General features: G+C 41.1%; 2 protein-coding genes across 2 annotated transcripts in view; both read right to left on the minus strand.

Moving 5' to 3' along the window:
• dbpa (D site albumin promoter binding protein a) overlaps nucleotides 1-4,417 on the minus strand; it is a 40,335-nt gene extending 35,918 nt beyond the window's left edge. Inside the window, exons 1-2 of the mRNA XM_037795051.1 lie at nucleotides 4,087-4,417; nucleotides 2,705-2,846 (exon numbers count right to left, since the gene is read on the minus strand). The gene's annotated coding sequence lies outside the window, so the exon portion shown is untranslated. The remainder of the gene's footprint in view (nucleotides 1-2,704; nucleotides 2,847-4,086) is intronic.
• A 2,742-nt stretch (nucleotides 4,418-7,159) lies between these two features.
• Nucleotides 7,160-22,417, minus strand: znf865 (zinc finger protein 865). The gene is made up of 3 exons (XM_037794535.1): nucleotides 21,645-22,417; nucleotides 21,170-21,286; nucleotides 7,160-12,944 (listed from the first exon to the last, which is right to left on the minus strand). The coding sequence occupies exon 3, from the start codon at nucleotides 12,480-12,482 to the stop codon at nucleotides 8,352-8,354; it is 4,131 nt and encodes a 1,376-aa protein (XP_037650463.1). The 5' UTR covers nucleotides 12,483-12,944; nucleotides 21,170-21,286; nucleotides 21,645-22,417; the 3' UTR covers nucleotides 7,160-8,351.
• Between the last annotated feature and the right edge of the window lie 1,060 nt (nucleotides 22,418-23,477).

Below are 23,477 nucleotides of genomic sequence, written 5' to 3' on the forward strand. Positions count from 1 at the left end.
CATAATGTTTTGTATGCTGTGTACTATATTATATGTGTTTTATCTTCTAATTTGTACCTTACAGTAGCTTAAATTTCTTGTAATACTACTACTGATGTTAACTTTTTATTATTACTCTACACTGCATGCATATATCCATTTTTTTAATCATCTTTTTTATGATTACTCTGTAACGTATGTCCAGGAACTACAGTTGAAAGATATCCTTTTTGCAAAAATAAATAATTAAAAAAATAAAATAAAGATAAAAAAATAGCCTTGTGGCTAACTGTAGGACATTTACAGCTATGTTTATTAATGTGCACTGTCCTTTCTAAATAAATAAATAAATTACTAAATAATCATCACAGAGTTTTCTCATATGGTTACATTTTTGTTCTTCAATAGTGTTCACGTCAATTATCATGTTTGGTCTTGTTAATCATGCCCTGTCATGTATTTCCTGTGTAGAATCAAGTGAAAGCTAAAATGGCAAATCTATCATCAATGACAGACTGATAATAACAGCCTATGAAGGCATAAATCACACATAAACATGCAACATCATGAGCTTCCTGTTGATACTAATTTGAGTGATTCATGAATCAGATGCAGCAGCTGCACTGTGGGAACAACAGTTCCTTGAAGGACCTGGAAAAGCCTGCAAGGCCTATCTGGTGACAGAATGCTGTCAAATATACATGACAGGAATGTGCTAGTAGTAGTAAGAGGCCAAAATTATCTCTGTCACACACACACATAACAGGGGTGTGTGTACGCTGGCATGCATTAGTGGAAGTGAGGAACAACAGCTTGACTCCACTAATGTGTGATCTGAGTTTCATGAGGCATTTCCAATTCAGATTATTTCCCCCTCACTCCTTTCCTCCAGACCTGGGAGGCAGCCATCATTTAAACTGTGTTTATGTGTTGCCATCTAGTGGCGGTTTATCAGTAATGCACCAAAGCATTACAGTCAAAATACAGTCCACAGCTACAACACACTGTTCACCAGTTCTGGAATGGAACTATATATTTATTTAAAGGCAAATTCAAGGTACTTGTACTTAACTTGAGTATTTCCATTGTATGCAACTTTATACTTCTTCTTCACTACATCTCAGAAGTAAATGTTGCACTTCATACTCCGCTACATTTGTCTTGACAGCTTTACTTACTTTTCAAGTTACAATTTTTATACCCTTACTGTTCAGTGATTTTTAATTTTTTTCTAATAAATGGAAGGATAATGTAACTTACTTCTTAAGCTAAATAAGCAATTTAAAAAGCCTCTTGGATCAGCTGGAAAATGCAGCATCACAGAGATGAAAACAGGGCTGTTTTTCTGACACAATGAAAAGTTGACTTTTTAATAAATAGTAATTCTCACAGGACAGCGATGCTACAAGCATATGATGATCTTATATAATATGGTGCATTGCTGTAGATTAAAATAGCCAACAGTATATAAAAGCCCTTCTAGGGAACAGATGTTGCAGACTAGCATCCGCTATAAACACTATGCATGCTTGTTTTCAGTTTGTCTATGTATATTGTATCTGTCTCCATCAAATAAATACATAAATATAAAAGGAGTTAAAATTAGCAGTAAAATGCAACATACACATTAATGCAGCGGTTATATTAATCCAAAAACCTCATATACCTCATATATATAAATATATATATATATATATACATACAGTAATAGTAAAACGCGGACAGGGAACATTTTACTGCACAATGACTACTTTTACTTTTGATACTTTAAGTGTATTTTTCTAAAAGGTAACACTTTATAATAACCCTCATTAATAAATGGTAAATAAACTAACTGAACAAACTACAAAATGATAATTCATAATATTTACTAATTATTAGTAATGCTATAATTGATGTTAATCTAACAGTTTATTGTTTGCTCACATATTGTTTTATTTACTTTATTATGAGTAATTGTTAATGATTAACATATCATTTGTAAACCTTTAAGAAATAGTTTGTAAACCATCTATAAACATTACGTAGATAAATATTTGTAAAACTTTGTTAATAGTTAATAACTGGTTTGTAAACCATCTATAATCATTATTTGGATGGCTAATATAAAGTTGCAACAGATGATTATTATACCTTCTTAAATGGTTAATAAATACTTTGTAAAGCATCAATAAACATTATTTAGATAGTTAATGTCAATGGTTAATAATTGGTTTCTGGTCCATCTATCTATGTAATGTTTATAGATGTTTTACAAATGATTTCTTAAAGGTTTACAAATCCTTTGGTAATCACTAACAAATACTTAATGTAGTATATAAAATGTTATGTGTGCAAAAATAAACTGATCATACTTTACTCCTGTAATCAGAATGTAATTGTTATCATCTCCTATCGGCTATGATACAATATATATTTATATTATTTAATATTACACAAACTACTGATAAAATAGAAATTAAAGCTTTATTAATAATTTGTATACATTATTAAGTATAATAACAGATAAAAATAACTATAAAATAAGTTAACTATCAATTTACCATTTATAAATGATGGTTATTATAAAGTGTTACTTCTAAAGGATCTGAATACTTCTTGTTAACTGCTTTTACAACTAGATAATTCTCTTGGTTGTCACGTGTCAGTGCACATGAGACTCCCCAGTCTAAACCTGGAGGTGTGGGGGGGCAGCTGGATACTGATGAAGGCATAAACAGCTCACCTGACTGCGTGCTCCAGGTGCACAACACCTGACCTCCTATCATTGATGTATGTGGAGCTGCAGCGCTCTGAGTCTACTCCTGTTGTGTGCGTGGGGGGGTCGCAGGCTACATGTGTCAGAGAGAGAAACCACTTCAGTGTCCCTGTAGGAGGAGAGGGTGGATAAAAAATACACACAGTGGATTAATAATCTGAAACAAGCTTCCAGGGGACGGACGATGTCGTTGAGCTGCTGTTTTCCTGTCATTCTGAAAGTTTAGTGTTCAGAATTTTTTTTATTTATCATTACATTATTTATTAATTTTTATTTTGAGTAGTTTAATGGCAGCTGCAAATATTCCTTAGATCCATACACTGACCTTAACCCTTTCATGCATAAATCATCACAACCTTAGTCAAGATTAATTTTCCAAAGTGTTTTTATAACCATGAATATGTGAACACACTAGTTTAACGGCATAATATATATTATTTTATAACACCATGTATGATTTTATTCATTGGTTTGTTAAATACATATTTTTTAAGTTGAAAACTCAAGTGCATGTTGTCCACCTGAGTACCTGCCTAAAGAGGTATAAAAACACAAAGAATGCACACAATAAAGCCTGAAAACAGCCATGAGGAGCAGAAGTCTAGTTATCCCTCAGAACACTTGAATTATGTATGTATATTTTATAAATATAAAATAAATATATAAATATATATATATATATTTTATATTTTAGAAATTCCATAATAACCTTTCAGCATATTGTAATTCAAGTGTTCTGAGAGAAAACTACACTTCTGCTCCCCCTCATGGCTCTGTTTTCAGGCTTTATTGTGTACATTCTTTGTTTTTATACCTCTTTAGGCAGGTACTCAGGTGGACAACATGCACTTGAGTTTTCAACTTGAGAAATATGTATTTAACAAACCAATGAATAAAATCATATATGGTGTTATAAAATGATATATATATTTGCAATGCCGTTAAACTAGTGTGTTCACATATTCTAACATATTACAGTAGCCTACAGGTTATAACAGCCTCCTGTCTGTTCAATGCAAACCTGTTGCTGAATCCTCAGCCCCCCCACCTCTCTCTGTTGAACTGTATGTTTTAAATAAACACTTATTTCTGTTCAATATTGTCAATATATTTTTTTTACAAAAGCAACAAGTTGCATTCTTTCTAAAAACATAAATTAGTTGATTTACAGCCAAAAAACTAACTGCGCATGAAGTATGACGTCACAGTAATAGTATTAACTGTAGCTGAAATATAGCCTAGCTAGCGATGCATGATGTCATTTTCTCCCAAAATAAAATCAATACATGGACATTTTAACGACTGTATTACTCCTTCGTTATTACTTGATGTGACCAAATGTTATTTACCTGCAAGGGTCTCCTACTATAGAAGTTTGACCAGATATTCCTGGATGCTACCTGGAGGGCTGCTAGCGGTTCTGGCCATCCGGCCGTCATCTTTGTTTTGAGAAATTTGTGTCGCATTTCCAACAGCTGGCCAGTGGGAGGCAGTGTACATCACGATGCACTACGGTCCACTGGAGAGGCTGTCGAGCAACTACACCATCAAAACCCACGCATATACATCAAAACACATGTATATACATCAAAATACATGCATATACATCAAAACATACATACAGCTAACCATCTTAAACCTAATACTGATCATAAAGCATGTCCATGTCAAATTAATCTCAAAATTGCTATCATCATTATATCGCAAAAGCATTTAACCTCTAACTACACTATAAAAAAAATTACTAGAGAAATTATTAAATTGACGTTAGATGCAATTTTTTTTAATCAACTCTTTGAGTAAAAGCTTCAGATATATATTGGATATAAAAACTTTCAGAGACTTTCATGACTGAAGAAAAAGTATTTCCCTTAAAGTGGCAGTAGTCAGTATATTTTTGGCATCATTGGGCAAAAATTCCATAATAACCTTTCAGCATATTGTAATTCAAGTGTTCTGAGAGAAAACTAGACTTCTGCTACTCATCATAGCTCTGTTTTCAGGCTTTAGAACATTTAGCCAGTGACGGGAGACTTTGACCAATCACAGGTCATTTCATTGAGAGAGCGTTCCTATTGGCTGTGCTCCAGTCATGTGACCGGAACTTGGTGTTCCTTCACCAGATTCCACGATGGCGGCCGCGTCACAAACGTTCTCATTTTACGGCTAAACCGTGCACTACAAGATGATTCTGAAAACATCTGAGGAGAGAAATAGGCATTAACGTAACAGAATATTGATTCATATTCGATCAGCGCTGCCTAGTTTGACCATTTGGTCGGCGTTCATGAGTGATTGACAGCCGGCTCTCATAGACAGCAGCTGGACAGCAGATCTCAGATCAGCTCTTACTGCTTGTTTTCCTCCGGTCTGTGAAATCTTGCAGATGCGGTTAGGAGCACCGGAGGACACAGAGGCACATGATTTTTTTCAGGTTACCCGTTTCATGTACTACTGTCACGATATAGCGACCGTTTTATAAAAATAACTTCTTTTTTTAAATCATATTTACTCTAATCTCACCTATTTCAGCTTTAATGGAGTTGAAAGTTAATCAACATAATCAAATGTTAAAACTGAAATTCAAGACTTTTTTTTTAAACCACCATTAATCAAAATATATATAAAAGAAATACATGCCGTCAACAGTTTGGATATTAGGGACTATTTCTTCAGTAGAAAGATGTAGTTTTAATGAAAACAGTGAAGTGACCCTGAATATCTAGACATTGTTTCTGTAAAAACATTGTTGTTGTTTTTTCACTTTCACACACACATGCAAGTTGGATTTTTTTTTTGTTTGTGGTTTGGTTGCAGAGACCCCTTTCTAAACTCATTGCTGTGGTTAGCCTTGAGATAAAAAGCTGCCCCTTCAACTCCAATGATCCATTTTTTGGCAGTGACAATGACAAACACATTTGCTACAACTAATTTTTTTTTTTACAAATAGAACAAGCAAGTGAATAACATTATAATAATTCCCTGGAGAGGTGAGGAGGAAAAAAACAAGCACCATTATTCCAATACCCTCTTAGGAAAAAGTGTTATAGCTAAATTAATTTAGGAGCAGCTTGAATGATGGGCTATTGTTGCAATATACACCAATCAGCCATAACATTAGGACAGCATGGGCACCCTGATCGGCCTGCAGCTACGCAGCCCCATAAACAACAAACTGTGCTCTGACACCTTTCTATCAGAACCAGCATTAACTTTTTCAGCAGTTTGAGCTCCAGTAGCTCTTCTATTGGATCAGACAACACGGGCCAGCCTTTAGTCCCCACGTGCATCAATGAGCCTCGGGTCTGACCCTGTCGCCGGTTCTCCTTCCTTGGACCTCTTTTGGTAGGTCCTTACCACTGCAGACCGGGAACATCCCACAAGAGCTGCAGTTCTGGAGATGCTCTGACCCGGTTGTCTAGCCAGCACTATTTGGCCCTCGTCAAAATCACTCACATTCTTACGCTGGCCAATTTTTTCTGCTTCCAACACAAAGTTTAAAATGTTCACTTGCTGTCTAATATATCCCCCCCCACTGCCAGGTGTCATGGTAACGAGAGTCATCGTTATTCACTTCACCTGTCAGTGGTCATAATGTTGTTAATGTTATGGCTGATCAGTATATATATAAATTATATATATATTTTTTGGTAACACTTAATTAGAAGGGGCTGTAATATCTGAATATTTTTCTAATAATTTACAATTTACATTTTTATGAATTTCCTGGAATGAACCATGCAACTTGATAGTAACTATTGGGTAAATTGAGATTGTGTTTAATTAGTAGCCTTCAAATGAATTAATGTGTCAATAGAAAGGCAAATAATTCCAATAAGAAATTCAAAACTGATGATTATAAAAAAAAAAATTCCCACGGAAAATCTTATTTTCCATATATTTAGTACTAAATTACAGTTTTATCCTGGAAAATGCCAAGGAAATTAAGGACTCGCAAAATAAAACTGACTGTTTTTCATTACCTAAATTAACATAATCACCATTATTTCTCACTACTAGGGAGGGAGTCCTCAGATTTCAACTAGAGCTGCAACGATTAATCGATTAGTTGTCAAATATTAAATTAATCGCCAACTATTTTGATAATCAATTAATTGATTTGAGTAATTTTTAAGAAAAAAAAGTCAAAATTCCAGCTTCTTAAATGGGAATATTTTTGGGTTTCTTAACTCCTCTATGACAGTAAACTGAATATCTTTGAGTTGTGGACAAAACAAGACATTTGAGGACGTCATCTCGGGCTTTGGGAAACACTGATTGTAATTTCTCACTATTTTATGACATTTGATAGACCAAACAACTAATCAATTAATTGAGAAAAAAACGGACAGATTGATCAACAATGAAAACAATCATTAGTTGCAGCCCTAATTTTAACATAAACTTAAACCAACTGTACCATTTCAGTTTTTGTTTTTTTATTTGATTTGAGGGTTTTCAACAACTCACTTTTAGGCAAAGAAAAGGATAGTAATTTAGTAATAATATTACATGTTTTAGTTTTACAGAAAAAAAAGAAAAAACACGTCTGGACAGGACCTAAGTAATGAACTATGTGTACACGCTTTTGTTACAAAAATTGGGCATAACTGTGGCAATGAGGGAGTGGGTAAAAGGGGTACAGGGAGGGGAAAAAAATATCACATCGATACATATACTCATCCCGCTGTTTTACAAAGATAGTCCCCCAACTCATTCCCTCCCACCCATACAATACCAACGATGATAAAAGAAATGATACTTGGAGTAAAAAACAGCAAATCATCAATATATAATAAAATATAATACGAATTGTACAGTACACTCCGGTTATTTCTGCTGTCCTTTTCAAATCCTGAATACATTAACAGTTTGAGTCGTGTTTTCTCTCCGTCCACGCCTCTTTAAAAAAATGACATAAGTAGTGTACATTAAAAACAAGGTCACCAACACTTTTCTGTTTTGTCCTAACTCCTTTTTCAGTCACTTTTAGCACATCAAACTGCCTTTCGTGACAGATTAGAGCCTTTACTTTTCATATGGATTTCTATTTTTCTTAAAAGATTTAATTTATCTCGAGGGCAGATGTCATCTCAGTATAAAAAGTGAGAGATTCTCCACTGGGGTAACAAATAAACACATACAGAGCAAGAGACACGGACTATACGGTTTAACTGTGAATAATGTGAAAACAATTTGAAAAAATAAACTGGTACTAAAAGGTACCTCACTTCTACTAAATCGGCATCCAATCTGTATTTATGCGCCAACGCTGCTAATGGGAAAATTAAAAATAAAATAAAACATGATGGAACGAAACTGGATTAATGCATTTTTTTCGAACTGGTGCTACTAAAACTGTCTAGAGTTCCTCCACCTGAGGGGAGGTGTTTTGGGCCTTTTGAAGTCCACTCTAATTTATCAGCCACCTCCGCTGCCGTAAGTTAGGATTGTATTCAGGAGGGCTGTGGGGATGTGACGGTAGTTACACTAAACCCTCCGCGTTCGCCCATCTTGTTCTGTTAAAAACTTGCTAGCTCTTGCTTGCTTCTTGGATTATTTAAAAAAAATAAACATCAAAACAATCTAGTCTAGAAAAGTGTTTTTGTTTTTTTTACTGACTGTACTCAGTCAGAACTGTTGATCTCTCAGGCTGGACCAGAACTGGGACCGTTAGCTGAGGCGGTGAAGGGACATTATCTGACGGCGGAGATTTCATCCTCATCAGTTCCCAGTTCACGCCAGCAGGCGCCCCCCGGCAGCAGAACTTGTGGCGTTCCAGGAGGCGGGGGTTCCAGAAACGGTGTCGGCATTTGCGGCATTGGAATGCGGCTTGTTTAAGATGGTGGCCCCTGTGTTTCAAGGCTTTGTGTAATGAGCTGGTGCGTCTCCCACACACCTGGCACCGCAGACGGGCGTGGCGGCCTGAGTTTCTCGGCGGGTGCCGGATGGCGTGGTGGATCAGCAGAGAACCCTGCTTGGCATACGTGGTGCTGGGGCAGATGGGGCAGGGGAAGCGCTTGATGGGGATTTCCATCGATGTCAGTCCGGCGACTTTCACGGCACCTCCGCTCCACGACTTCACGTTCATCACGCCGCCCTTCATCCTCAGCTGGGACAGGAGCTTTTTTTTGTTGAGCGCTGCCTGCAGTTTGCCCCTCTTCCTCCTCAGAGCCAGCAGCTTCCTGCGGGTGTCTTTGCTCAGAGGGACACCCACCAGCTTTCCGTCCCTCATGATGCTGTGGATCAGCACTCGTCTTTTTTTTTTTCTTTGCTTTTTTGTTTGTCCATGCCGCTTTTGGAAGTTTTTTGAGCGGTAGTGAAAAGGGTGCTGCAGCTGCAGCTGTTGCTGCTGTTGTTGTTGTTGTTGTTGCGGCGGTTGCTGCTGTTGTTGTTGTTGTTGCTGCTGCTGTTGCCCAGTCGCCCCTTGCTGCATGTGAGACGACCCGGCGTAGTTTGGACCTGATCCAGAATCATAGAAGAGTGGTGAGTATCCGGGGGGTTGGGACTGGTTGACTCGCTGGCCACTGCGGTCGATGCCGTGTTGAGACAGCTTGTGGCGCACTAAGCTGTTGGAGTAGGCGAAGGCTTTACCACATACTTCACAACGAAAGGACTTCTCCAGCCCCACCCCGCCACCGTGGACAGTCTGTTGATGTGCCGTCAGGTGGAAATAGTGGCGGAATGACTTCCAGCACACTGTACAGGTATACAGCCGCTGAGAGGGGGTGCCAGATGTTGGAGACTTCTCTCCTTGGGAGCAAGCTGAGAAGTAGTCAGAGTTTCCCGAGGCGGCGACTTGACTGATGGCGGCAGCGGCGGCGGCAGCAGCAGCACCTTTAATTCTCCTCCCCTGGCTGTCGATCTCACCTTTCCTGTGCAGCTTCCCGTGTCTCACTAGGCTCTGTGCGTAGGCAAACATCTTCCCGCACAGATTGCATTTGTAGTTTTTTTGACCAGAGTGCACGGTCAGATGCTTGGTGAGGTGGAAAGGCTCGCGGAACATTTTGCCACATACGTCACAGGCGTGAGGCTTCTCCCCCGTGTGGACGCGGTTGTGGCGCCGCAGGGTCTCCGCCCTTCTGAAACGTTTGCAACAAATCTGACAGCTGTAGGGCCTCTCTGTCCCGTCCCCCGGAGGCGCAGGGCTCCTCCTTCTCCTGACGATGCTGCTCGGGTCCCTCTTCTCCCGGGGCTTCCTCGGCCTCCTGGGCTTGGCGTGGGGCTGGCTAGGGTGGGTCAAAGGCATGGTGGAACCGTTGAGGCTGGATGTGGATGACGGTCCGCCCAGGTTACCAAACCCCAACCCCCCCAGCAGGCCTCCAATGATATCCCTCCTCTCTCCTTCCCGGCTTTCTGTGTTTAGATCACAAGAGGCTGCGGCTGCAGCGGCGATGGCCGACATCGCGCTGCTGGTGACCTCGTCCTCCGAATCATCCAATAGGGAGGAGAGGGGGAGGTGTGGCTGTGGTTGTTGCGGCGGTTGGTGGTGGTGGTGCTGCTGCTGTTGCTGGCTCTGTGGGTGGGGATGAAGAGTTGGGGCTAAAGGGGCCTTACGCAGAGTTTGGTTGTTCATTTCACTGGCTAGCGAACTCTCTGAGGAGTACAGAGACGAGGATTGTGGTCGCCTGTAGTCGTCGACCCCGCTGCTGTAGGACGACGGATTCTGGTAGCGACTTCTGGAATAATCCGTTGCATACTTCCCGTCATTACTCATTGCTGCCCCATCGTTTGGGATTCCCACCCTGTCTCCACTGCTTCCCATTTTACTGCTGCTCGGGTTGGACGACCCACTCCCTCCACTGCTCGTCCGGTTTTTTGAACTCCGCGGAGGTTTACCACAGGCACCTGAAGCAGCATGGTTGAGGAGGGAGGTGCTCTCACGGAAGCAACGCCCGCAAGCCGGGCAGCGGAAAGGCTTCTCGTCGTGAATCTTCTCATGTCTTGTGAGTGACTCCCGACGGTTGAAGGACTTTTGGCAGATGTTGCAAACAAAAGGTCGGTTTTCTGAGTGGGTGACACTATGTTGGATGAGGTGACCCCTCTTTTTAAATCTCTTCCCACACTCGCCACAGCAGAATATCCTCTCTGGGCTGGGGGAGTTACAGTCTGACTTCCTGCTCTGGCTTTCTGGCGTCAAGCCGTGGCTGCGGAGGTGCCTCCGGAGGCTGGAGAGGTGGGTGAAGGTTTTACCACATTCACCACAGTGGTAAAGGGGTTCTGGTTCGGCCTGGCCAGATGAACTGTTACGGTGGCGGTCTTGGGATTTGGACTGTTGGTTACCGTTAGCTACAAGCACAGAGGTGGAGTTAGAGGAAGGAGGGGCAGACGAAGAGGAGGAGACGGTGGAGGATGACTGCTGTTGCTGTGAGGACGGTGAGAGGAGAGAGGAATGCGGTGGCTCGCTTCCGATGCCACTTATCCCAACACCCCCAGATCCTCCTCCCACGAGGCCCGATGAGGAGCTCTGACTGTGCCCACTCGAGCTGCTGTTATGGCAGTTACTAACACTGCTGCTGCCTTGAGTGTGGGTACTAGTCTCCGATTTCCTCTGGGGCAGGTAGCCCGCCATCGCTTTCTTTCTCCTGCTTCCTCCACTTGAAGCTGATGAAGACGAGCTGTCTCCTGTTTTTGCATCGTCTTTAGAGAGGGACAGGTGCAGGGGCAGGGGAAGGGGAAGGCCGGCCTCTTGCTGCATTAGTGACGCTATCTGGTTAGAGGAAAGGACCGGAATGCCCTGGAAATCAAATCCACCCAGCGGGGGAGGCTGGGGAGCCGGGTGGAGAGGGTGCGGGTGGTGGGTGTGGCTGTGTGGATGAGATAAGGCATGAGGGGTCAGCTGCTGTTGTTGCTGCTGAGGCTGCCCTGTGTGGCTGTGGCTGTGTGAGGAGTGGAGGGCGGGGGGAGGGGCCAGGGCCGAGTTTGACTCGCCGGTCCCTTGGCCCAGACCCAAGCCTAAGTGGTTGTGAGTGCCTTGCTGGACGAGGAACTGCTCCAGGCTGCTGTTGGTGGGGACGCCGGACAGGAAGTACTGGTTGGCGGCGAGCATGCAGCTGAACTGCTGGTGGAGGCTGCGGGGATCGGACTGGCCGACTAAGGGGACTGCAGTGCTGCCGGGGGGGTTATTGGAGGCCGAAGAGGTGGAGGTAGAGGGCGACGAAGAGGGGGGACCAGGGGAGGGCTGGGGGATAGAGAGACCTGGATGCAGCGGTGGAGGCGGGGGTGCAGGTGTGACGACTCCCCCGAGGACCCCTGCGCCTCCTCCACCGCTGCCCCCGCTGAAGTCAAAACGTCCCATCCCAGAGTGGAGCTGCTCCTGAGCCAGCGCTGCCTCGGCCGGGTGGAAAGGACGCAGGAACTGGGGGTACCCCGAGCTCCCGCTCCCGCTGCTGCTGCTACTGCTGCTCATCTTACTGGACTTCCTGGAGCTGTGAGACGAAGAGGACGAGTGGCTCTGATGGGAGATGGATGGGGGTGGGGCGCCCATTTTGGCGAACAACGACGAGGAGTCGGCGAAGGCGTTACTCCGAGAACTCTGGAGGGATCCGAGGCCGAGGCCGGACAGGAGGCTTCCAGAGCTGTCAGCGGAGGGCTGGTGCTGCTGCTGGAGCTGCTGCTGATGCTGCAGCTGGACCTGCTGCTGGTGGCTCAGCTGTCGTTCTAATCCCAGGCCTTTGAACTGGTGGGCCTGGTGTCCACTCAGCATCTCTAAGATGTCCATGGGGTACTTGCTGAACTGGAACATCTTCCAATACAGCTGTGGCAAAGTGTCACGTAGCCACAACGGCCACGTGCACTCAGCCTGTGATTGCTGGAAACAGCGGTGACCCCTTGTCAAACTGACAAGGTGGGATTTTCAGAGGTAGTCCTGACCCCCGAACGTCCAACGAACCGCTATAATCCACCAAAAGCCGATGCTTGACTTTCTCACATAAATGTATCACTAATACTGTTACTCTCCATTCGAGAGTGAAGCCTTCAAGTGCTTCAGTGGGATGTCATAAAAAAAGGGTCATAAATAGGCAATAAACTAAATCATACTAAAAAACAGAGTCTGTAGTGTTTCTTCAGAGTGTTCCATAATCGTATGCTGATTTATAAAAATCAGGTCAGCGGTCCCGTGAAGTGGAGTGTGTCCGTTATTTCAGTGGAGGGTGAACCATTGCTTCACTGCCCTTCTGTCCCCTCATGGAGTTCTTCGGACAGCCTGAAGAATGAGAAGGGAAAAGAAAAGACAATAATGTCAGTTAGTGATTCAGTGACTTGATACAGAGCAGATAAACAAACCACTTCTGGCACAGAGAGTTCAACAACACTGTATTGCTTTTATTGCACTCAGAGCCTCAAAACCCGGATGTTGATTATCTCAAAGGGAACCAAATAAAGAACTCGGTTTAAACACAAGCAACTGATTTAGCTGAAGATAAACATATTTTTGCATTTTGAGCTTCAGTACTCATTATTTAATTTTTATTTTTTTTTACAATTTTGAAATAGATTTTGTAATGCCAGATACAATATGTTTGCTTCATTTGAGTCTATGCGGAGAAAGAAGGAAGTTACCGCTTCAGCGAGCTGACACGACAAAGCAGACAACAGCGGCAGGTATACGTGGATACGACCTGCACCCTCACATATTAAATCCAGCGTGGTAAACACTACACATCCAGTAAAGTATGGAAACACTTTGGGTTTCACACATTGCAGGAAGAGCAGAGCTAGACATCACGGCTAAAGCTGCATGCTAACTCTGTCATGGACAGGAAACGTTATCGTATCACGGTAACGTGCGGTGGAGCCGGCCGTTGCTCTCATCTCCGTGGTCAAATGGGCCGACGCTACAACTGTAGAGCACCCATATACTGACATTTATGTTAAATGCATTCAAACGGTCCCGATGGAGCTGACCATGGATGTATAAAGAGAACGGAGCTGACAGGGAGTGCTAGCAACGCACTTGGGGAAGTTAGTGGAAGTATACACGTGGGACTACGTCCGTTTTTCAAAATAAGGTGTTAACAAAGTGAACTGTATATACAAAATACATCTATGGAAATAAGATTGATGGATTATATTCACCAAAAGTACAAAACATTCCATGTCCCTTACAAATTAAAAAGAAAATACCACTAATTTGTGATGGAAATGTCTTGATTCTTTGATTTTTTGGGTTGTGAAATGTAATGAATAATTCCTGACAATGACTGATATATTTGACTTCAGGACATCTCTGACTACATACATGCTAAAAAAAAATACATTTTTATTATATTAATTTAAATATTTTCCAAAGTAAAAGTCAGTAAAAGATTCCACTTTTTTCCCATGGTCTATTGTTACAAAAATGTTTAAAAAAATAAATAAATAAAAATAAATAAATCGTAATATCGAATCGCAATACTTAAAAATGGCAATACATATAGAATCGGCACCCAAGTATCGTGATAGTATTGAATCGGGAGATAGGTGAATCGTCCCAGCCCGATTATTTAACCTGACATTTAATGTTTGCCAGTCCATTTATTGAGCTGATCACTTTATTGATATAAAAAACTATAATGTTCACTTTCTGTTGAGACGGTCCTCGAGCCTGTAGTTTTTTTGGTGATGTTTTATTACTACAAATTTGAAGGTTTCATTCTAAAAGGGTGGTAAGTTTCATGTATCTCTTTTTCAACACACATTTCTCCAGAGAAAATTAAGTGTAACCATGGTCAACACATCTAAACTTTTGGGCTAAAAATACATGCATGTTGACAATGTCCGACTCTAGCTAAGAGGAAATTGTGTCACTGCCTTCCCTCTTTATACTGAATACCCACTCAGAGGGGTGGAAAGTGAGGAAATGCTGGAAAGCACTCTGCCTTTTGATTGTTTGTTCAACCTGGTATAATGTTATTCTTCAGCAGGCTTTCTAATATCAGCCAGCTTGAACCCAATGAACCGACAGCTGTTGTGAATATATAACTCCACTTTGTGCAAGGTGTTTTCCTCGGTTCTTTAAATGATCCAAAATAAGAATACAGTCTGGTTGCACAATGTGTCTTTCTTTGCAATATGAGAGAGCAGTTTTAATCACACTGGTGTTAAGTTAATAAATGCATTATTAAGGACAAAGCTGACATAAACTAAACACGGCAGCGATCAAGAAAATTAAACAGACAAAAAATAAGACATGCAAATGCAACTTTTAATCGACTGGTTTCCATTTATGGAACTGAAACGTTGGAGCAATAATCAGAACATTTAATTATTATACTGGTTTTCTATTACTTTAAAGTGTTGAAGTGTACTATTTGACTGGTGTTTGCATCTTCACACTGTCTATACACTAGTGAGAGTGGCTGACAGAGCCTAGATGGATAACATGGCTGCCTGTCGTCTCCAACACACAGACACAGACACACACAGACACAGACACAGACACAGACACAGACACAGACACACACACACACACACACACACACACACACACACACACACACACACACACACACACACACACACACACACACACACACACACACACACACACACACACACACACACACACACACACACACAGACACAGACACAGACACAGACACAGACACAGACACACACTTCTAAATGCCAGATAATACAAGGTGGTCTGGTGGACAGTGTCTTTGTGTGCGGGAGGAATACAGGCTGCTGAGAATCAACATTCAAACTCAGCGAATCCCTTCAGTCAGAATTGTAATCTGATATTTAGAAATTTTCAATTAACTTCACTGATTATATACAGTATGTTCCTGTTTTGATCTCAAAAGGTTTTTAAAACCAATTAAGGAGAAAATGCATTCATGCAAATGTGGGTCACAATGTGGAGCAGTAGCTTGATACTGTTAACCTGTCAAAGAAAGCAGAGCTTCACTACCAATGTGGAAATTGATGCTTCCAGTGTCTGATGTAACTCACTCAGTCACCTAGCATCGTACACCTAGAGGAGCATTTACAACAGATTCCCAATCAGAAAATAGAATATCTGACTTTCTGTCAAATCTTTTATTTCTGCTTCAAACACAGCCTTGGGGATAACTGTCAGTCTAGAAGAAGAGCAATCTTCTTCTAATAATACTGAAATTTTGATCCAAAACAAGATAAGAAATACTGTGTATATATATATATACACAGTATGTGCAACATGACAACAACATGCAGCTGGCTTGAGATCAAAAATGACATTATTAATGCCACCTCACACTCCTTCATTCTTTAAACCAGGAATCCTCAACATGTTTAGGACCAACAAGCAAGCAGAATAAAGTTTTGTGACCAACCAGTCATTTAAGTTAGAGCTAGATTTTATAAAAACACAGTCCAGTATCTGGTTTAAGGGGGCCGTACACATGCTGCACCTTTTGCATGCTCAAATTCATTGTTGTCAATACAGACGCGCGGCAGGCATGCTCAAACGCGAGAACGACGCCGTCACGACGCAAAAGCGTTCCCAAGCGCCTATTTTTCATGGCGTGACGGCTGCACCCTTAGATAAAAAAATAGTTTGCTACAGCGGGCACCGCATGTCATACGACGAGTAATGACCAATCACAGCCGGCACATATCTTTTCTTTCTTTCGTAAATATCAGTCCCGTAGACTGATATTAAATATATATAGAGGAGAAGTTAATCATTTTACTGCAGGGCTACCCAGAGCTTTACGATTATGTCCCACGGACTATGTTACTGGCTTCAGCCTTTCTGTCCAAGAACGTCACAACATCCGGTTGAAAGGTCAGGCAAACTGACAAATGGAGAAGTAAGGCTACTGTAAAGGAGTGCTGGAAATCCATTTACCGACGTGTTTTGAATTTTTTTTAGATAGTCAGTGAGGCTTCCTGCTAAATTACCATAACTTCATCATCGTCATTGTAGCAAGCAGATTTTGGTTGCTTAGTAACGGCAGGTGAGTCGGTAGCGCAACCTCCGAGTTGGATAAACCTTATGTAAAAACCTTGGATAAAAGGATGAAAGCGGCACGGCTGGAATTTTTCGCACGTTTTTTTAGACGCAGCATGTGAACAGCCCCTTACGCTGTCTATAACCAGAATTCATACAAGCATGGTGTCATATAACATCTCTGAGGCCGTGGGGACTAAGCTCTGCGTAGACCGGTAACAGGTCTTTGCCTGGTTTGGTCAGAATCAGTGCTCTCAGAGTTGAATACTGCTAATTTTTCTGCAAAGATAAACATACAATGACATAGTCTTTACGATAGGAAACAATGCTTCTTTCTTTCTTTCACCGTAGGTAACAACCTGCTGATTGTTCTTCCTGAACAAAACTTAAGCATTAAAGTTCTGAACAGAAACAATTTAAGACTCATGTTCTGGGTGACGTATCTTTTTTTAAAGACTGAGGTTAACTCCGTTCTTAATTTTGACCTTCCTCTGGCGTTGCACAGAGCACTCGACATGAACAGCTCTCCCCTGAGACAGAAACCAGAGAGGCCAAACATCCTCATATGTGCCGTCACATCTGCGTAGTCTGAAGCTCGGCAGAGCGACACTGTGGGCTCGTAACGTGGGCTGATCCTGTATCTGAGGAATATTCAGATACAGCAGTAATAAAAATCACAAAACCAAAAATGAATGCTGATTTCCTTCTGAACAATATTGAAACCTGCTGTTACTTAAAGCTGTGTGTGTGTGTCTATTTGTATGTGTGAAATGTTCCTTAGAAAGCTCATTAATGCTGCAAGGTGCTGTAGGAACTGTTAGAAAGCTGATGAACCACAAGGACAAACACACGAACGGTGATTTTGAGAAGAAAGATGCTTCTGTTCACCGTACACATGCTTCTCTATAAAAACATCCTCTTAGAGAAGCAGTTTCTTATATATATATATATATATATATATATATATATATATATATATATATATATATATATATATATATATATATATATATATATATAAATATATAAACAATGTTTGTTCTAATTAATATTAATTAGAAACAGACACACAGTAGAGCTGCAGCCCGCTTAAAAAATTGACAAAACAAACATTTGTCGACTACAACTTTTACAAAAAAATCACACTCCTAATCCAAACTCAAACCACAAAACAAACTTCTGCTGCTGTCCAGCTACTCAGTACAAAAGCAAATTAATCTAAATTCTGCTCAGTTACCAGTTTGTCTAACTGGGACGGCCTGAAATAAATGGCACACAACACAACTAAGTTAAAGATCTGTTTTAAACCCAACTACATTACTGCATTGTAATTTAATGAAGTGAAACATACACACATTACAACAGCAATCTAATAAACCACAACACAAAGATAAAAATGTCATATTTAGGATACATTAATTCATTTTTCAGTAAGCAGCATGTGGCAGTCAAACCTGTCTCGAAGGCTGCAGAGTTTCATTCTAGCTCTCTACCAGCGATATAGTTCACACCTGTTACACCAGGTGAATGCAGGTAACTTTAGCTGGTAGGACAGAAAACCAGCACGACTGAGTCTGCAGGTTTTTATTCCTGACCATGCAGCACAGCTGATCTTACTGATTTCAGCTCTTTTAACCAGACAAAAGGAAATAATCTGTTCATTTTTTGCATTAAAAATCAAGACTTTTATCTCTCAGTGGCACGTGATCGCCCATTCACGATGTATGAGGAATTCCTTTCAACAGGTTGAATGATACATTTCCTCCTAACAGTATGCCATTCTTAACAATTGCCTTTGGAGTCTGTTTGGTTGGTGTGTCAGTGGTGAAAACAAATATGTCCCGGGTGAAAGCTCCACAGACTCAATGCACTATATAAAGCCATTTGCACCTTTATACCCATGTGTGAACATTTTTGTTAAATGGTCTCAGAAAACCACATGAAACTGCAACCAACATTTGCACCAGGACCTTCAGAGCATAATCCTTTCCACATTTTATATATATTACGTTTTACAAGTGCTGAATGTGACCCTGGGCTCAAATACCCCAAACAGTGAACATCCTCCCTGCTGAAGTGTCCTGTTACATGTAAAAAAAAAAAAAAAACCTTTCTACCTGAAGGACTCAACAAAAACATCAAAGCAAATAAATTAGAAATAAAGATATAATTATATTTTCATTAGTTATTTTCTTATGTTTACATACAGCTGATGTGAGGGCCGTTACACCTGTAACTAAAACCTCAAATTTGATTCACTCTCGTAACAGAAAACATTAAGAGGGAAGTCATTTTTCTTAATATCTCATTCCATGATATCAAAATGAAATAAAAAATAAGGGACCTAAACAATTGAACAAGTAGTGGATCAATGGGTGAATTTTATCTATAATATTAGAAGCCAAAAACAGGAGTCTGACTGTGTGATTGAGCATTTCTGTATTTGTTAGGATGGTCGGTGGCAGCTCTTTGTGGCTCTACACCTCAATAAATAAAACTATAAATGTAAAGCATCTGTATTTCTTAATGATGCTTTCTCTACCAGGTGACATATGTATTATTTTACAAAGTAAAAAAAGTCAATGTAGCAACTTTGAAGAGTATATTTAAAGCATTATGTAGAAACATTTTGAAAAGAAAATTACCTTAAACCAACGCTATCTGTAGCATCGACCACAGTACAGCTTCTTAACAGTCTGTATCAGTTTCAGAGACATGTGCTTATTAAACATCTTTCTCTGTGAGGAAAAATGTCTATGACTCTTATCCAACATGTGAAAAAACATGCTCAACATGTCAAATCACAGCTTCACTGAGCACAGCAGGTTTCTCAATTTTCAGATCCCAGAAATCTCCTGACGAAAACAATTACAGAGCTGTCAAGCTGTCATGTGAAATGAAGTATGACATACCGCAGAGGAGCTCAACACGGATTCTAGTGCAATAATAATAATAATACACATTCCCAACCTATTTACTGGTCAAAATGTTTTAGAGACGTCCTTGGAGTTTTTAACCTCTTCTACCCGAAGAACCCGGTACCGGGTTCGGCTGAGCTGTGTGTTAAAACACTGTCTTTTAAAAACTTCATAAAATGCTGTGGTGGTCTTTTTTTCCAAATTGTTTCTAAAAGACAAGGCCTTAGCGCTACTAAAACACTCCAAGTGTATTTTGTCTAAACAATGTTTGTTTGGCAATGATTTCAATAATTTTACTTACAAAATCAACGAACGAAAAAATTGTATTTTTACTCTATAATGTTTTTGACTTTTATATTGAATGTACATACTAGACTTTAGATTTTTTTTGTTCTCTTATTTACCTTGTTATTGATCTTATTTGTTATTATCTAAGTTTTACTTGTTCATATTTCATTATTATAATAAAACTACTCCATTTGGAGTCAAAATTATACAATTTTTGTTGATTTTTATTGATTTTCTACTGTGCCCAATGGTAGAATGTGATGATGCACAGGGTAAAAGTCATGGCCAAAGGCTCCGTTGTGTGCACATAGCCTTTTGTAGTGGATATCAGGAGTATTTTATAGCTAGATTCCCTTTCAAGAGGTAGGAAACCCATTTGGCACACTTTGAGTGGCCACATGGAGAGTCCGCCTGGTCCTATCCTCACTAAAACCTTTGTAGAATCTATGTGCTTTGTGTTATTTATATCTGCTTTGGCACAGTTGTAGTCAAGGAGTTGCTGAATGAATTCGTTGGCATCTCTGTGCATGGTATCATTGCTATAATGGTGTTATCCACTGTCTGATCTAGAAAACCTTTTAGGTGTGGATGTTCATCACAATTTACTCAGGCATAGTAACAGTCACAATGTTACTGACACTAGGGATGAATTCTCTGAGGTCTTACCTGTCAATAGAGACCGAGATCAGGTATATAGACCTGGTAGCTGTGGAGCTATTCTTGATTTATTTTGGGTATGTCTGTCTAGGCGAACCACACCTTTCAGCACCCTAGGGCTTAAGAGGTTAAGGTTATACTCTACAGCATGAGTTAGTTTATCTGATGCACATATTTACATTAGTTTCATGGTGTCTCACTGTCAATCACATGAATGACTTATAAGTACTTGGATCAGTATTCAGCATCACCCAGTTGATTTGATGCTCCTATATTAGTGACTAAATATCTTCTTGTTTATCAAACAGAAAGTTACATATATCTCTTTCCTTCCAAAAAAGTAGGCAGCAACTTTTTCAGATCAGAGGAAAAGTGTGCATCTTATTTGGAAATAACTTTTAACACACACACACATAGCCAGTGGTGCCATGAGTTAGTGTGAGCTCCTGATTCTGCATCAGTGTTTGCAAAAAAGCATGCTCAGATATGTGCAGAGTTTAAAATGACATGTTAGCTGAATCTGCTTTAAACCCTCACTATTAATGAAGCAGCTCGGGAGGAGAGCACAAGTGACAAACTGCAGCTAATGAAGCTAAACACGTAGTTTGACAGGAGGAGGGAGATGATTGCTCGTTGTCTCCATCTTACCGGCTGATGATCCACCGGTCTGGAGGTCTGGAGCTCCCTGCTGGACCGCAGCGTGTTCCGGGGGAGGAAACTGTCTTCTCTCTCCCCGCCGACACCCGGTGACTTTAGGTCGACAGTCTGAAACAGACGAACCGGTGAAGGAGCAGGTTAGACGGATCACTCACTCACTCAGCACCGTCTGCTGCTAGCATCCATCAATCACTCAGCTAGCTCATCAACTACCAACATGTTACACTAACGGTCGTTAAATAACATCATATAAAAACACTATATGCCTATAGAGTGGTTTACATTAACGTACAGTGTGAGTAACAGCGTTATAATGTTGATAAATAGAACTAAACTGTCATGAATGAGGTAGCATAGCATAGCATAGCATAGCTTAGCAGAGCGGTTAGCTCCAGTTAGCTTAGCTTAGCAGCTAGTTAGCTAATGAGCGTCCTGCTGGAGACGGCTCTTGTTTGTGTTTTCTCACCTTGTTGAAGCATCCGACGTCTAGAAGCAGAAGCAGCTCAGCAGCCCAAGAGGAGAGGAGTGAGACCATGGAGAGAGGAGAGCAGGTCCGGCTCTCTACTGCCTGTCAGCGGGCCTTTCTCTTCATCCACCATGGAAAAACACTGAGAGGCCCGTCTGTCCATCGGCCCGGGAGGGCTGCTGCTGCTGCTGCCTCGATAACAAACACTAGTTCCTCTGGCTGCTCCGGTCTGTCTGTGGCCACAGTCTGCTGCTCCTCTTCAGCCTCACGGAGCCTTTGTTTAGTTCCCGTCGTGTTTCTCCTTCTTCTCTCCTCTCGGTCGGCTGGTCGGTTGTTTTCCGCCCCGTGTCAGATTTAGGATCCCCCCCCTGTGTGTGTACGACGGCTCCTCCGATGCTGCTGCCGTTAAAATGGTAGTTTCCTGTCTGCAGAATGGTTCCGGGTAGAGAGCCCGGTACAGGTCGGTCCGTCCGTCCGTCCGGAGACCACCACCACCGCTGCTCTGCTCACACACACACACACACATACACCTATTACCCTCCGGCTGCAAAATATGGACCCAATCCAGCACGATGCTCATGAATAAATAAACCGTGTGTGTGTGTGTGTGTGTGTGTGAGAGAGCGCACGCGCACGTGCACGCATGTTTTCACTCCATTAAAAATATATCACAGTTCACTTTGACACTGAAGTGTGTGTGTGTGTGTGTGTGTGTGTGTGTGTTTTCACACTAAGTGTGTGAAATGTTAATGAGTCAATTAAAGATATCATTACGGCGCATGCTGCATAACATTACAAGGTGTGAGTGTGTGTGTGTGTGTGTGTATTGTGTGTGTATTGTGATGCATGTGCTCCTGTTTGCCTGCCCACTGCCTCATTTGCATTCAATTACAGTTGTCATTATAGTACAGTATTTCTGCCTGCCGCTGACATGTGGGTGTGTTTGAATGAATGTGTGCAATCGGCTGTTTACTTTGAGTTTGGTAGACACACAAACACAGTGAAGGAGCAGAAAAAAAATAATTTATTTGGCTGCACTGTCTTCCTGCATGCACACGTGCACCAAGTTATACACCTGTTAGATTTTTATTTTTATTCCATGTTGTGAGAATAAATATTGGATCATATTCTGGATAAAAACACAGAATAAACAAAGCGGTAATAAAGGCTCAAGAGCTATTATTAAAGAGTCAAACTAGCCAGAAAGCCATGTATTGATCCTGAGAGGTTTAGTTTGAGTCGCCAAGGTTCAAAAGCCATAAAAGTATTGATCAGTTGATTGGATTACTTTTGTTTTAGTGTAGGGATGTCTTTCACTCCCCTTCTCCACTCATCACAAGTCTATACAGTCATATAAGTCAGTGATGGTCAAAGCTATTTGTCACAGCAATAAGTTCACTATTTTGAAGTTGAAGCACTAACTGAAAGTCAGCTTTAGACTGGTAAGTTTACATATCTGGGTTTATTAGGACTATGCCAGTGTTGCTACTGTTCATTTTCTGAAAGCTTTTAAGATAAATTACTTTAAATGTAGGCTATAAATGCTGTCACGTTGAGTCCAAATGCAATTTGAATAAAATCACCCTTTGTTTAAAGATGAATAAGTGGTGTTAACATTCAATAATAGTGTAAATTTCCCCACTGAGGCACTAATGTGTGTTTCTGTTTATCAAACAGGTCTGAAGTATTTAGGTTGAAACGTTTAAGAATACAAATAGGTGCAATGACATCTAAGAGTACAAATGGTAGTAAGCATTATGCTTTATCAGTGTTACGATTAAGAGGAATTCCTTGGAAAAGGTCCTCCCCTGTAAGGGACCCCTGGCCCCGGAC

The sequence above is a fragment of the Sebastes umbrosus genome, chromosome 15 (assembly GCF_015220745.1).
Source record: "Sebastes umbrosus isolate fSebUmb1 chromosome 15, fSebUmb1.pri, whole genome shotgun sequence".
Classification (NCBI taxonomy): domain Eukaryota; kingdom Metazoa; phylum Chordata; class Actinopteri; order Perciformes; family Sebastidae; genus Sebastes; species Sebastes umbrosus.